Source organism: Littorina saxatilis, linkage group LG16, assembly GCF_037325665.1.
Source record: "Littorina saxatilis isolate snail1 linkage group LG16, US_GU_Lsax_2.0, whole genome shotgun sequence".
In the NCBI taxonomy this organism is placed as follows: domain Eukaryota; kingdom Metazoa; phylum Mollusca; class Gastropoda; order Littorinimorpha; family Littorinidae; genus Littorina; species Littorina saxatilis.
The window spans coordinates 48,346,147-48,363,050 of record NC_090260.1 but is presented as its reverse complement, the minus strand read 5'-3'; the positions used below and the strand labels follow the sequence as shown (position 1 = coordinate 48,363,050).

Below are 16,904 nucleotides of genomic sequence, written 5' to 3'. Positions count from 1 at the left end.
ATTGTAGTTTTCAACAAAGAGAGATGTCAATAACCCAGAGACAAGGAATAATTACATGTATCCCCAAAGATGGTAAACCTAAACAGTATTTAAACAACTGGCGTCCTATTACATTATTGAACACTGTGTATATATATACATTTTCGAAATCAATTTAAAAACACTTTTAGCTTATTCCTTGTTGGTTCTTGATTCCAAAAACATATAGATATGATATGTTTGGATTAAAAACACGCTCAGAAAGTTAAAACGAAGACAGGTACAGAAAAGCGTGCTATCCTTCTCAGCGCAACTACTACCCCGCTCTTCTTGTCAATTTCACTGCCTTTGCCATGAGCGGTGGACTGACAATGCTACGAGTATACGGTCTTGCTGAAAACTTGCATTGCGTTCAGTTTTATTCTGTGAGTTTGACAGCTACTTGACTAAATGTTGTATTTTCGCCTTACGCGACTTGTTTTTTTTAAAGGAGGCATATGAGATAGTTTTGCCACGTATCTCCATAAGAAGTACCTCCAAAAATAACTGGTCGTTTATTTCTAAATGTAAACCACAATTCAAAATATTCTCAATACCATCCAAATCATCAATCTTTGCATACTGTTTCTTAATATCAAATATCACTTTTTTGATGACATCTGCATACTCCTTATCACGCAACAACGAGTTGTTAAATTTCCAATAGGGTTTGCCTCTAGGTTTCTCTTCAGATTTAAGTGAAATATACACTGGCTATGGTCTGATCGATAACTCGAGCCGAGATTCACTCCATTAAGTCTGTTCATTAATTTTTTTTACACAAGGAAATAATCAAGACGGCCTTGTTTTGCAGTATTAAAGCGACGCCATGTATATCTCCTTTTCTCAGGATTCAGTTCTCGCCATACATCAATCAATTCATGTCGTAACATCAAATCCTTAATTTTCAGCCTTGACTTGGGGCGATTAACACCACTAACATAATTGCGTGCATCCAATTTTGAATTCAAAAGTACATTCCAATCTCCACCCATAATCAATCAGTCATTTCCGATGGTCTGGACTTTACCCATCACTTCATCAAAAAAATTCAGGGTGATCTCCACTGCTGGGACCATGTATGTTAACAAGTGTAACTCTTATATCATTTAACTCAACATCCATAATGATATAACAACCATTATCATCCCGGATAACATTATTCATTTTATACATAAAATTATTATTAAATAATATAGCTACACCATTCTTATTTGTTTCTTTTCCTGCTGCCCATACATTGTAACCCCAAGCTGAGCGAAGAAAGTTTTCGGCCTCAGTTTTTATATGGGTCTCCTGTAAAAAGTAAATATCACAGTTCTGTCTCCGTAAATATGCTAACACATCCTTGCGTTTCATATAGTCATGTACACCATTAACATTCACTGAACACAAGGTAACACAATTTCCCAAATTATTTGTCATGGATTAACTCAATAGAGATAGAGAGAAACATAAATAATACTTTCACAAACACATAGACCAACATTTTCAATGTCGACCGTCATAATTACTTACATATTGCACAATAAAGTCACTATATTTATAATAGTAATCACCCAAAAAGAGGAACACAGCAGAATGCCATTCTGACTGCCAACCAGAAGCTGCGCAGTCGAAAGGCAGATGTAGGGTACATATTTTCAAGGAGTTATACAGGAAAAGACAGGATTCACAAACAGCAAAACAGATACATTTGAAGTCTTACTCATGAGTGCGAAATTCAGTCTGATGCCCAGAGTGACAATATATGGTTAGAAGGAAATACAATCTGATTCTTATGGAGAGAGGCCCGTAATATTGGACATTCGATGACAGTTTATTGAAGTTGATAATGTTGATTTTGTAGAAGTAAAATTGTTTGGGACAAAAATGGAAGATTGGTTGACAATCTTAAAAGATTGGGTTTCTGGTAAAGTTGAAAAGGCAGAACATTATAATTGGGCATCACGATATAGGGTGTGATAGACAGAATATATATTTTGTGACTTATAATATTATTTTGGAAATAAGTATCAGACATTTAAAAAAAGATAAATTGTTGTACATCGGTGTTTGTCATTGTCGATTTTCAGATGTTAAGAAGAAATGCTTAGTTGTAAATATGTGTGAATAATTATGCAGATAAGTTTATGTTTTTACTCGTTCATTGTGATGAGGATTTATGTGATAAAAAGAATAAAGTCCATTTCAGTAACTCAGTTTTGATAGTCGAAGCTCGCCCTTTTTTCAGAATTGAACACATATATATGCTCAGTTAGTAACTGACAGACTTGTCTGTTCTTAAGCCGACCGTCTCAGTGTAGCCAAGTTACGACAGATGCCCGATTGACGCATTTGATTATTTCGATATTGTTTCTGAGCTCATTGGGGAATGAGCTGCCTTTAAAACCACAATTTCCTGCAATGTTCGTAGGCGTTGAAGGTTTCCCATGGATGCATACGGACCCTTGCAATACGTTATCGTCCTAGGTGTCGACGACGACCCCTAAAACCGAAGAAAAGCCCTGCCATTTGGCACGGAGAATCTTTCAAAGTAGTGTGTGTACTACTGGGTCTCGCTGTAGTAAATGTACGCTCAGTTACTTCCTCGTGTGCTTCGAAAGTAAGCCCTTCTTCTGACCAATGCATACTAAACTGAGGGAAGAACTTCCAAAGTCGCTCAAAACTTTCGAAGCGTCGCGAACTTCTCTCTTATGTTTACGGCTCCTGATGTTTTAACGAGCGGAACGGTTCGAGGATCAAGGGGGAGACAGAGAACACATTACGGACATCTCGCACTTGTTTGGGAGTGGCCTAAAACAATGTAAGTAAGAAACTGACAGTAGCCTAAAACAATGTAAGTAAGAAACAGACAGTGGCCTAAAACAATGTAAGTAAGAAACAGACAGTGTAAGTAAGAAACAGACAGTGTAAGAAAGAAACAGACAGTGTAAGTAGTAAACAGACAGTGTAAGTAAGAAACAGACAGTGTAAGTAAGAAACAGACAGTGTAAGTAAGAAACAGACAGTGTAAGAAAGAAACAGACAGTGTAAGTAGTAAACAGACAGTGTAAGTAAGAAACAGACAGTGTAAGTAGTGAACAGACAGTGTAAGTAAGAAACAGACAGTGTAAGTAAGAAACAGACAGTGTAGGTAAGAAACAGACAGTTTAAGTAAGAAACAGACAGTTTAAGTAACAGACAGTGTAAGTAAGAAACAGACAATGTAATTAAGAAACAGACAGTGTAAGTAAAAAACAGACAGTGTAAGTAAGAAACAGACAGTTTAAGTAAGAAATAGACAGTGTAAGTAAGAAACAGACAGTGTAAGAAAGAAACAGACAGTGTAAGTAGTAAACAGACAGTGTAAGTAAGAAACAGACAGTGTAAGTAAGAAACAGACAGTGTAAGTAAGAAACAGACAGTGTAAGAAAGAAACAGACAGTGTAAGTAGTAAACAGACAGTGTAAGTAAGAAACAGACAGTGTAAGTAGTGAACAGACAGTGTAAGTAAGAAACAGACAGTGTAAGTAAGAAACAGACAGTGTAGGTAAGAAACAGACAGTTTAAGTAAGAAACAGACAGTTTAAGTAACAGAGAGTGTAAGTAAGAAACAGACAATGTAATTAAGAAACAGACAGTGTAAGTAAAAAACAGACAGTGTAAGTAAGAAACAGACAGTTTAAGTAAGAAATAGACAGTGTAAGTAAGAAACAGACAGTGTAAGAAAGAAACAGACAGTGTAAGTAGTAAACAGACAGTGTAAGTAAGAAACAGACAGTGTAAGTAAGAAACAGACAGTGTAAGTAAGAAACAGACAGTGTAAGAAAGAAACAGACAGTGTAAGTAGTAAACAGACAGTGTAAGTAAGAAACAGACAGTGTAAGTAGTGAACAGACAGTGTAAGTAAGAAACAGACAGTGTAAGTAAGAAACAGACAGTGTAGGTAAGAAACAGACAGTTTAAGTAAGAAACAGACAGTTTAAGTAACAGACAGTGTAAGTAAGAAACAGACAATGTAATTAAGAAACAGACAGTGTAAGTAAAAAACAGACATTGTAAGTAAGAAACAGACAGTGTGAGTAACAAGCAGACAGTTTAAGTAAGAAACAGACAGTGTAAGTAAAAAAACAGACAGTGTAAGTAAGAAACAGACAGTGTAAGTAAGAAACAGACAATGTAAGTAAGAAACAGACAGTGTAAGTAAGAAACAGACAGTGTACGTAAGAAACTGACAGTGTACGTAAGAAACAGACAGTGTACGTAAGAAACTGACAGTGTACGTAAGAAACAGACAGTGTAAGTAAGAAACAGACAGTGTAAGTAAGAAACAGACAGTGTGAGTAACAAGCAGACAGTTTAAGTAAGATACAGACAGTGTAAGTAAGAAACAGACAGTGTACGTAAGAAACAGACAGTGTAAGTAAGAAACAGACAGTGTGAGTAACAAGCAGACAGTTTAAGTAAGAAACAGACAGTGTAAGTAAGAAACAGACAGTGTAAGTTTAGAAACAGACAGTGTACGTAAGAAACAGACAGTGTAAGTAAGCAACAGACAGTGTAAGTAAGAAACAGACAGTGTAAGTAAGAAACAGACAGTGTAAGTAAGAAACAAACAGTGTAAGTCAGAAACAGACAGTTTAAGTAAGAAACAGACAGTTTAAGTAACAGACAGTGTAAGTAAGAAACAGACAATGTAAGTAAGAAACAGACAGTGTAAGTAAGAAACAGACAGTGTAAGTAAGAAACAGACAGTGTAAGTAAGAAACAGACAGTTTAAGTAAGAAATAGACAGTGTAAGTAAGAAACAGGCAGTGTAAGTAAGAAACAGACAGTGTAAGTAAGAAACCGACAGTGTCAGTAAGAAACAGACAGTGTAAGTAAGACACAGACAGTGTAAATAAGAAAAAGACAGTGTAAATAAGAAACATACAGTGTAAGTAAGAAACAGACAGTGTAAGTAAGAAACAGACAGTGTAAATAAGAAACAGACAGTGTAATTAAGAAACAGACAGTGTAAGTAAGAAACAGACAGTGTAAGTAAGAAACAGGCAGTGTGAGTAACAAGCAGACAGTTTAAGTAAGAAACAGACAGTGTAAGTAAGAAACAGACAGTGTAAGTAAGAAACAGACAGTGTAAGTAAGAAACAGACAATGTAAGTAAGAAACAGACAGTGTACGTAATAAACAGACAGTGTAAGTAAGAAACAGACAGTGTACGTAATAAACAGACAGTGTAAGTAAGAAACAGACAGTGTACGTAATAAACAGACAGTGTAAGTAAGAAACAGACAGTGTACGTAAGAAACAGACAGTTTAAGTAACAGACAGTGTAAGTAAGAAACAGACAATGTAAGTAAGAAACAGACAGTGTAAGTAAGAAACAGACAGTGTAAGTAAGAAACAGACAGTGTAAGTAAGAAACAGACAGTTTAAGTAAGAAATAGACAGTGTAAGTAAGAAACAGACAGTGTGAGTAACAAGCAGACAGTTTAAGTAAGAAACAGACAGTGTAAGTAAGAAACAGACAATGTAAGTAAGAAACAAACAGTGTAAGTAAGAAACAGACAGTTTAAGTAAGAAACAGACAGTTTAAGTAACAGATAGTGTAAGTAAGAAACAGACAGTGTACGTAAGAAACAGACAGTGTAAGTAAGAAACAGACAGTTTAAGTAAGAAATAGACAGTGTAAGTAAGAAACAGACAGTGTAAGTAAGAAACAGACAATGTAAGTAAGAAACAGGCAGTGTGAGTAACAAGCAGACAGTTTAAGTAAGAAACAGACAGTGTAAGTAAGATACAGACAGTGTAAGTAAGAAACAGACAGTGTACGTAAGAAACAGACAGTGTAAGTAAGAAACAGACAGTGTAAGTAAGAAACAGACAGTGTAAGTAAGATACAGACAGTGTAAATAAGAAACAGACAATGTAAGTAAGAAACAGACAGTGTAAGTAAGAAAGAGACAGTGTAAGTAAGAAACAGGCAGTGTGAGTAACAAGCAGACAGTTTAAGTAAGAAACAGACAGTGTAAGTAAGAAAGAGACAGTGTAAGTAAGAGACAGTGTAAGTAAGAAACAGACAATGTAAGTAAGAAACAGACAGTGTAAGTAAGAAACAGACAGTGTACGTAATAAACAGACAGTTTAAGTAAGAAACAGACAGTGTACGTAATAAACAGACAGTGTACGTAATAAACAGACAGTGTAAGTAAGAAACAGACAGTGTAAGTAAGAAACAGACAGTGTAAGTAAGAAACAGACAGTGTAAGTAAGAAACAGACAGTGTAAGTAAGAAACAGACAGTGTAAGTAAGAAACAGACAGTGTAAGTAAGAAACAGACAGTGTACGTAAGAAACAGACAGTGTAAGTAAGAAACAGACAGTGTAAGTAAGAAACAGACAGTGTGAGTAACAAGCAGACAGTTTAAGTAAGAAACAGACAGTGTAAGTAAGAAACAGACAGTGTACGTAAGAAACAGACAGTGTAAGTAAGAAACAGACAGTGTGAGTAACAAGCAGACAGTTTAAGTAAGAAACAGACAGTGTAAGTAAGAAACAGACAGTGTAAGTAAGAAACAGACAGTGTACGTAAGAAACAGACAGTGTAAGTAAGAAACAGACAGTGTAAGTAAGAAACAGACAGTGTAAGTAAGAAACAGACAGTGTAAGTAAGAAACAAACAGTGTAAGTAAGAAACAGACAGTTTAAGTAAGAAACAGACAGTTTAAGTAACAGACAGTGTAAGTAAGAAACAGACAATGTAAGTAAGAAACAGACAGTGTAAGTAAGAAACAGACAGTGTAAGTAAGAAACAGACAGTGTAAGTAAGAAACAGACAGTGTAAGTAAGAAATAGACAGTGTAAGTAAGAAACAGGCAGTGTGAGTAACAAGCAGACAGTTTAAGTAAGAAACAGACAGTGTAAGTAAGATACAGACAGTGTAAGTAAGAAACAGACAGTGTACGTAAGAAACAGACAGTGTAAGTAAGAAACAGACAGTGTAAGTAAGAAACAGACAGTGTAAGTAAGATACAGACAGTGTAAATAAGAAACAGACAATGTAAGTAAGAAACAGACAGTGTAAGTAAGAAAGAGACAGTGTAAGTAAGAAACAGGCAGTGTGAGTAACAAGCAGACAGTTTAAGTAAGAAACAGACAGTGTAAGTAAGAAACAGACAGTGTAAGTAAGAAACAGACAGTGTAAGTAAGAAACAGACAATGTAAGTAAGAAACAGACAGTGTACGTAATAAACAGACAGTGTAAGTAAGAAACAGACAGTGTACGTAATAAACAGACAGTGTAAGTAAGAAACAGACAGTGTACGTAATAAACAGACAGTGTAAGTAAGAAACAGACAGTGTACGTAAGAAACAGACAGTTTAAGTAACAGACAGTGTAAGTAAGAAACAGACAATGTAAGTAAGAAACAGACAGTGTAAGTAAGAAACAGACAGTGTAAGTAAGAAACAGACAGTGTAAGTAAGAAACAGACAGTTTAAGTAAGAAATAGACAGTGTAAGTAAGAAACAGACAGTGTGAGTAACAAGCAGACAGTTTAAGTAAGAAACAGACAGTGTAAGTAAGAAACAGACAGTGTAAGTAAGAAACAGACAGTGTAAGTAAGAAACAAACAGTGTAAGTAAGAAACAGACAGTTTAAGTAACAGATAGTGTAAGTAAGAAACAGACAGTGTACGTAAGAAACAGACAGTGTAAGTAAGAAACAGACAGTGTAAGTAAGATACAGACAGTGTAAGTAAGAAACAGACAGTGTACGTAAGAAACAGACAGTGTAAGTAAGAAACAGACAGTTTAAGTAAGAAACAGACAGTTTAAGTAAGATACAGACAGTGTAAGTAAGAAACAGACAATGTAAGTAAGAAACAGACAGTGTAAGTAAGAAAGAGACAGTGTAAGTAAGAAACAGGCAGTGTGAGTAACAAGCAGACAGTTTAAGTAAGAAACAGACAGTGTAAGTAAGAAACAGACAGTGTAAGTAAGAAACAGACAGTGTAAGTAAGAAACAGACAATGTAAGTAAGAAACAGACAGTGTAAGTAAGAAACAGACAGTGTACGTAATAAACAGACAGTTTAAGTAAGAAACAGACAGTGTACGTAATAAACAGACAGTGTAAGTAAGAAACAGACAGTGTACGTAAGAAACAGACAGTGTAAGTAAGAAACTGACAGTGTTAGTAAGAAACAGACAGTGTAAGTAAGAAACAGACAGTGTAAGTAAGAAACAGACAGTGTAAGTAAGAAACAGACAGTGTAAGTAAGAAACAGACAGTGTAAGTAAGAAACAGACAGTGTAAGTAAGAAACAGACAGTGTAAGTAAGAAACAAACAATGTAAGTAAGAAACAGACAATGTAAGTAAGAAACAGACAGTGTAAGTAAGAAACAGACAGTGTAAGTAAGAAACAGACAGTGTAAGTAAGAAACAGACAGTGTAAGTAAGAAACAGACAGTGTAAGTAAGAAACAGACAGTGTAAGTAAGAAACAAACAGTGTAAGTAAGAAACAGACAGTTTAAGTAAGAAACAGACAGTTTAAGTAACAGACAGTGTAAGTAAGAAACAGACAGTGTAAGTAAGAAACAGACAGTGTAAGTAAGAAACAGACAGTTTAAGTAAGAAATAGACAGTGTAAGTAAGAAACAGACAGTGTGAGTAACAAGCAGACAGTTTAAGTAAGAAACAGACAGTGTAAGTAAGAAACAGACAATGTAAGTAAGAAACAAACAGTGTAAGTAAGAAACAGACAGTTTAAGTAAGAAACAGACAGTTTAAGTAACAGATAGTGTAAGTAAGAAACAGACAGTGTACGTAAGAAACAGACAGTGTACGTAATAAACAGACAGTGTAAGTAAGAAACAGACAGTGTACGTAATAAACAGACAGTGTAAGTAAGAAACAGACAGTGTACGTAAGAAACAGACAGTGTAAGTAAGAAACAGACAGTGTACGTAAGAAACAGACAGTGTAAGTAAGAAACAGACAGTGTAAGTAAGAAACAGACAGTGTAAGTAAGATACAGACAGTTTAAGTAAGAAACAGACAGTGTAAGTAAGAAACAGACAGTGTACGTAAGAAACAGACAGTGTAAGTAAGAAACAGACAGTGTGAGTAACAAGCAGACAGTTTAAGTAAGAAACAGACAGTGTGAGTAAGAAACAGACAGTGTACGTAAGAAACAGACAGTGTAAGTAAGCAACAGACAGTGTAAGTAAGAAACAGACAGTGTAAGTAAGAAACAGACAGTGTAAGTAAGAAACAGACAGTGTAAGTAAGAAACAGACAGTGTAAGTAAGAAACAGACAGTGTAAGTAAGAAACAGACAATGTAAGTAAGAAACAGACAGTGTAAGTAAGAAACAGACAGTGTACGTAATAAACAGACAGTGTAAGTAAGAAACAGTCAGTGTAAGTAAGAAACAGATAGTGTAAGTAAGAAACAGACAGTGTACGTAAGAAACAAACAGTGTAAGTAAGAAACAGACAGTGTAAGTAAGAAACAGACAGTGTAAGTAAGAAACAGACAGTGTAAGTAAGAAACAGACAGTGTAAGTAAGAAACAGACACTGTAAGTAAGAAACAGACAGTGACAATGTTCAGTTTTGTCCAACGTAAAGGAATAGTCCCGCAAAATCAAATGATGTTGACAATAGTGTTAAGTATAGCCACAAGATGAGTTCAATATGATTGTTGCACGTTTTGTTATGAAGAGCACTTTAATGTTATTGGCACGGTTAGCCTAGTGGTAAGGCGTCCGCTCCGTAATAGGGAGGTCGTGGGTTCGAACCCCGGCCGGGTCATACCTAAGACTTTAAAATTGGCAATCCAGTGGCTCCTTCACCTGGCGTTTGGCATTATGGGGTTAGTGCTAGGACTAGTTGGTCCGGTGTCAGAAAATTGTGACTGGGTGAGACATGAAGCCTGTGCTGCGACTTCTGTCTTGTGTGTGGCGCGTTAAGCATACCAACAAACAAACAAGTCGCGAAAGGCGAAATTACTACATTTAGACAAGCTGTGGAACTCACAGAATGAAACTAAGCGCACTGCATTTTTTTTACAGTGACCGTAGTCCGCCGCTCGTGCAAAAGGCAGTGAAATTAACGAGCCTGTTTAGTGCGGTTGTGGTTTCGCTGTGCTGCATAGCACGCTTTTCTGTACCTCTTTTCGTTTTAACTTTCTGAGCGTGTTTTTAATCCAAACATATCATATCTCTATGGTTTTGGAATCAGGAACCGACAAGAAAAAAAAATAAAATGAAAATCGATCTCGGAAATTTTATTTTAATCATAATTATTATATTCTTAATTTTCAGAGCTTGTTTTTAATCCGAATATAACATATTTATATGTTTTTGGAATCAGAAAATGATGAAGAATAAGATAAACGTAACTTTGGATCATTTAAAAAAAAAATTAATTACAATTTTCAGATTTTTCATGACCAAAGTAATGAATTAATTTTTAAGCCTCCAAGCTGAAATGCAATACCGAAGTCCGGCCTTTGTCGAAGATTGCTTGGCCAAAATTTCAATCAATTTTATTGAAAAATGAGGGTGTGACAGTGCCGCCTCAACTTTTACAAAAAGCTAGATATGACGTCATCAAATACATTTATCGAAAACATAAAAAAAAGGTCCGGGGATATTATACCCAGAAACTCTCATGTACAGTTTCATAAAGATCGGTCCAGTAGTTTACTCTGAATCGCTCTACACACACACACACGCACAGACAGACACACACACACACACACACACAGACAGACACCACGACCCTCGTCTCGATTCCCCCTCTATGTTAAAACATTTAGTCATAACTTGACTAAATGTAAAAAGACGATTGAGAAAGAGAGACCGGCACGGTGGCCTGGGGGTAAGGCGTCCGCCCCGTGATCGGGAGGTCGTGGGTTCGAACCCCGGCCGGGTCATACCTAAGACTTTAAAATTGGCAATCTAGTGGCTGCTCCGCCTGGCGTCTGGCATTATGGGGTTAGTGCGAGGACTAGTTGGTCCGGTGTCAGAATAATGTGACTGGGTAAGACATGAAGCCTGTGCTGCGACTTCTGTCTTGTGTGTGGCGCACGTTATATGTCAAAGCAGCACCGCCCTGACATGGCCCTTCGTGGTCGGCTGGGCGTTAAGCAAACAAACAAACAAACAAACAAACAAACAAACAAACAAACAAACAAAATTGATAAAGAGAATATGTCTGTTATTGTTTGTATCATTTCATATGGTTTCATCCTTCCTGATTGTACAGGTTTTTGTGGTGTGTTTTTTCTCACCTAATGATTGATATTTTTGAAGGCAAAATATTTTTCTAAATCAGCGTTATAAAAGATATGTGACTTTGTAAAAAGAATAAACAAAAGTACCATAATGACATTTCAGGGTGAACGTTCACAGACACCTTTTAACTGTGAAGTAACCGCCCGGACATCTGTTCAATACTTTGTTATATATTTGTGTTTCAATATTTAACAAATCCAAAACCAAAGAGACTGCCAACGTTCCAAAATTCAGAATGAAAAAAACAAGAAAGGTAGGTTGTTGGAACGTTTGTTATTGACAAAACAATACATTCACAAATATATCGATCCAACGGTCTTTTAATTGCACAGACAAACAATAATTCAATGATTCAATCGCTTGCGGCTTCGTGGCAGGCGGAAGGAAAAATCAGCCAGATAAGTTTTCGTTATTGTTTGTCTGTGCACTTAAAAGACCGTTGGGTCGATATATTTGTGAATGAATTGTTTTGTCAATAACACATTTTCCAACAACCTACCTTTCTTGTTTTTTTTTATTCAATATTTAACAGTCCTACAAGAATGCATTAGCGTTTTTTTTTATCCGTGTAAGTTGAGAAAATAAGACATCGATGCTAATACTGAAATGTGCCAGGAAAGATTATTATCAGAGTTACCACTGTCAGTAGACGCCAGTTGCATTGGATTCAGAGCTCTGCCCTCATTCCTGTCTGTTGTCCTCGTGACTGACGCGTAACTGTCAGCACTCCTGGACAGGGAGAGCAGTCTAAGGGGCTGGACAGGGAGAGCAGTCTAAGGGGCTGGACAGGGAGAGCAGTCTAAGGGGCTGGACAGGGAGAGCAGTCTAAGGGGCTGGACAGGGAGAGCAGTCTAAGGGGCTGGACAGGGAGAGCAGTCTAAGGGGCTGGACAGGGAGAGCAGTCTAAGGGGCTAGACAGGGAGAGCAGTCTGAGGGGCTGGACAGGACTTAAATAAAGTTGATTACAAGTAAAAGGCAAACATTTTACGATGTTTACCCTGATGTAGCCCTATAATCCCCCCACCCCCCCCCCACCCCCACCCCCCACCCTCACATCCCCACCCCCCGAAAAAATATATATAATCCTTTAGTTCCTTAGTATAGAGTCTGGGGATGTGAGATGTGCATGATGTGTTGTTTGAATCTGACAGTGATTGTATGATTTTTGTATACATGTATTGTTGTCACGCGCTTTGAACTTCTGATAAGGCGCTTTATAAATGCCCGTTATTATTATTATTATTATTATTATTATTATTATCATTATTTTATTCTTCTTCAAATACATCTTTACAACAGGACAGTATGCATAAAGCTTTTTTTTAATCTCGTCCTGTGTGTCTTTTGTCTTTTACTTTCATTATGTCCTGCTTGGTAGCTTCATGAAGCTTGGTAGCTAACCAAGTTCAGCGCAGCAGACTCAACTGGCAAGTCACTCATAGCGATAAAAAGCGTGTCAGTTGAGTCTGTTGCGCTGGACTGATGTGTTTAGATGTTGGAAGACCTGTTTTTTGTCATTGTTGTTTCGCGTTCACATTTCCACACCACCCTAGCGCGTTGTTGCTTTTGTACCAACATTGATCCCTAATTGTAATATTCATTTGTGTTAAAGAGTGTTAAATGCTGAATTTTTTCCAACTACACTGAAAAGAGTTATTACAGTTTAATCAAACTTTTCTGAAAAGTTCCAGTTCGTCCAAAAAACTCATCAAAACGCCACGATATTTTACACACTCTTTTGCAATTGTATTAACAATATTCGTGTAAGATGTAAAAGCAATACAACTAGCCATTACTAAACTACGGGGTTTTTATCCACATATCACACACACAATGACGCGAAAACAAGCCTTGTACGGCTTCTGAAGACGCTGACACCAGTCTTCTTCAAAATGGCAAAACAAAACTGCTGGGCACAACTGCTGAACCAAATCAATTTGTGTGGGTAGAAAATGAGTTGTTCTTCAATTCGTGATCACAAACGGGGTCACGCTTGCTTATTTTGATTTTGTGTGTATTTTAGTGTCTGCAAGTTTACTTTTGCGAATTTGATTTTGGGGGGTATTTTAGGTCTCCGGTACACTGCATGGAAACTAACTGATGAAAAATGAAACTTTGTTTCAAACGGAAGGGGAATAAATTAACTTTCTGGCAATATACTTGGTTTTACTATAACTGGCCGCATCACAAAGTTCTACAGCTAAATGTATGTGTTTGGTTTTGTATGGCGATTAGTGTAGACAGACAGACAGAAATACAGATAGACAGACAGATAAGTAAATAGAAATATGGACAGATCGATAGATAGGTATAGATACTAGATAGATAAATAGATAGATAGATAGATAGATAAATAGATAGGTAGGTCCTCTTTTCTATTTTTTTATTTTTTCATTTACCTGTGCAGACCGACGGAGAAAAGATTCAAGATGGTCGTTTTGACTCGTGTGAGCCCTGTGACTGTGGGTCTGTGTATCGTGCTCTGCCTGATGGCCGCCTCTGCTCACATAGAGGATAAGGGTAAAAAAAAGGGTAAGGGCAGTAGCGAGGAGAAGGAACGCAAGAGAAAAGGGGGATGGAGAAAGAGGGAGGTAGGTATGAAGAAGGAACGCAAGAGAAAGGGGGGATGGAGAAAGATGGAGTTAGGTATGGAGAAGGAACGCAAGAGAAAAGGGGGATGGAGAAAGATGGAGTTAGGTATGGAGAAGGAACGCAAGAGAAAGGGGGGATGGAGAAAGAGGGAGGTAGGTATGAAGAAGGAACGCAAAAGAAAGGGGGGATGGAGAAAGATGGCGTTAGGTATGGAGAAGGAACGCAAGAGAAAAGGGGGATGGAGAAAGATGGAGTTAGGTATGGAGAAGGAACGCAAGAGAAAGGGGGGATGGAGAAAGATGGAGGTAGGTATGAAGAAGGAACGCAAGAGAAAGGGGGGATGGAGAAAGATGGCGTTAGGTATGGAGAAGGAACGCAAGAGAAAGGGGGGATGGAGAAAGAGGGAGGTAGGTATGAAGAAGGAACGCAAGAGAAAGGGGGGGGGTGGAGAAAGAGGGAGGTAAGTATGAAGAAGGAACGCAAGAGAAAGGGGGGATGGAGAAAGAGGGAGGTAGGTATGGAGAAGGAACGCAAAAGAAAGGGGGGATGGAGAAAGAGGGAGGTAGGTATGAAGAAGGAACGCAAGAGAAAGGGGGGTGGAGAAAGAGGGAGGTAGGTATGAAGAAGGAACGCAAGAGAAAGGGGGGATGGAGAAAGAGGGAGGTAGGTATGAAGAAGGAACGCAAGAGAAAGGGGGGGTGGAGAAAGAGGGAGGTAGGTATGGAGAAGGAACGCAAGAGAAAGGGGGGATGGAGAAAGAGGGAGGTAGGTATGAAGAAGGAACGCAAGAGAAAGGGGGGGTGGAGAAAGAGGGAGGTAGGTATGAAGAAGGAACGCAAGAGAAAGGGGGGATGGAGAAAGAGGGAGGTAGGTATGAAGAAGGAACGCAAGAGAAAGGGGGGGTGGAGAAAGAGGGAGGTAGGTATGGAGAAGGAACGCAAGAGAAAGGGGGATGCATGGAGAAAGAGGGGGGTAGGTATGGAGAAGAAACGCAAGAGAAAGGGGTGATGGAGAAAGATGTAGGTAGGTATGGAGAAGGAACGCAAGAGAAAGGGGGGATGGAGAAAGAGGGAGGTAGGTATAGAGAAGGAACGCAAGAGAAAGGGGGGATGGAGAAAGATGTAGGTAGGTATGGAGAAGGAACGCAAGAGAAAGGGGTGATGGAGAAAGATGTAGGTAGGTATGGAGAAGGAACGCAAGAGAAAGGGGGGATGGAGAAAGAGGGAGGTAGGTATGGAGAAGGAACGCAAGAGAAAGGGGCGATGGAGAAAGATGTAGGTAGGTATGGAGAAGGAACGCAAGAGAAAGGGGGGATGGAGAAAGAGGGAGGTAGGTATGAAGAAGGAACGCAAGAGAAAGGGGGGATGGAGAAAGTGGGAGGTAGGTATGGAGAAGAAACGCAAGAGAAAGGGGGGGATGGAGAAAGAGGGAGGTAGGTATGGAGAAGGAACGCAAGAGAAAGGGGGATGCATGGAGAAAGAGGGGGGTAGGTATGGAGAAGAAACGCAAGAGAAAGGGGGGATGCAGAAAGAGGGAGGTGGGGGTGAAGAAGAAACGCAAGAGAAAGGGGGGATGGAGAAAGAGGGAGGTAGGTATGGAGAAGGAACGCAAGAGAAAGGGGGGATGGAGAAAGAGGGGGGTAGGTATGGAGAAGGAACGCAAGAGAAAGGGGGGATGGAGAAAGAGGGGGGTAGGTATAGAGAAGGAACGCAAGAGAAAGGGGGGATGGAGAAAGAGGGAGGTAGGTATGGAGAAGGAACGCAAGAGAAAGGGGGGATGGAGAAAGAGGGAGGTATAGGTATGGAGAAGGAACGCAAGAGAAAGGGTGGATGGAAAAAGACGGAGGTAGGATTGGAGAAGGCGAGAAGAAGAGAGAGGGGGGGGGGGGGGGGGGCGACAGGAAGCGAGAGAAAAATGAAGAAAGGGGTGGCGATGGCAAAAAAGGGAGAGGGGGACAGGCCAGAGTGAGCGAGAGGAGAATAGAGCTAAGGGGTGGAGATGGAGAAAAAGAGAGAGGTGTGGGAGGAGGGGGCAGAGGCGACAGGGAGCGAGAGAAAAATTAGGTATGGACAGAGAAGGCGATAAAACTAGAAACAGAAAAAAAGAGAGATATAAATGACGACGATGATGATGATGATGATGATGATGATGATGATGATGATGTTGATGATGATGATGATGTTGATGATGATGAAGATGATGAAAGTGATGATGATGATGATTAAAGTGACGAAAATGATGGTGATTTGTAATATGTTTCATAACATCCTCTCTTCACACACGTCTTACCCAAGGAGGCTTCGAGGTCAAGGCTTGCTCTAGCGGCTGTATACAGCAACTGGAACAGAGCGTGGCCAATCAGAGAGGACAACTGCAGACCATCACCACAGACATAGGCGCTGCGCAACTAGCCAACCAGGAGCAGGACGCAAAACTGCAGGCCGCCAACGATCGCATTGATAACCAAAACGCCACACTACAGGCCGCATACGATCGCATTGAGAACCAGGACGCCAAACTACAGGCCGCCAACGATCTCATTTACAAACTGTTCGCATATCATGGAATTTCCCCAGGTTAGTGTGTCCATTTTCTTTGGCACTGTTATAGAATTTAATTTTTCTGAATTTTGGTTTGCACTGTTAGTGTATGACCACTTGAATTTGTAGATGTGTGTTGTTGGATGGATGTGTGTTGTTGGGTAGACATGTGTTGTTGAGTAGATATGTGTTGATGGGTAGATGTGGGTTGTTGGGTGGATGAGTGTTGTTGGGTGGATGAGTGTTGTTGGGTGGATGAGTGTTGTTGGGTAGATATGTGTTGTTGGGTAGATGAGTGTTGTTGGGTGGATGAGTGTTGTTGGGTGGATGACTGTTGTTGGGTGGATGAGTGTTGTTGGGTGGATGAGTGTTGTTGGGTAGATATGTGTTGTTGAGTAGATATGTGTTGATGGGTAGATGTGGGTTGTTGGGTGGATGAGTGTTGTTGGGTGGATGAGTGTTGTTGGGT

General features: G+C 39.0%; 1 protein-coding gene across 1 annotated transcript in view; it reads left to right on the top strand.

Annotated features, from left to right (window-relative positions):
* LOC138950040 (low-density lipoprotein receptor-related protein 8-like) overlaps nucleotides 1-16,904 on the top strand; it is a 70,655-nt gene that overhangs the window by 1,293 nt on the left and 52,458 nt on the right. The window contains exons 2-3 of the mRNA XM_070321824.1: nucleotides 13,711-13,835; nucleotides 16,190-16,471. Coding sequence (XP_070177925.1) covers nucleotides 13,733-13,835; nucleotides 16,190-16,471 — 385 coding nt within the window. The 5' untranslated portion in view covers nucleotides 13,711-13,732. The remainder of the gene's footprint in view (nucleotides 1-13,710; nucleotides 13,836-16,189; nucleotides 16,472-16,904) is intronic.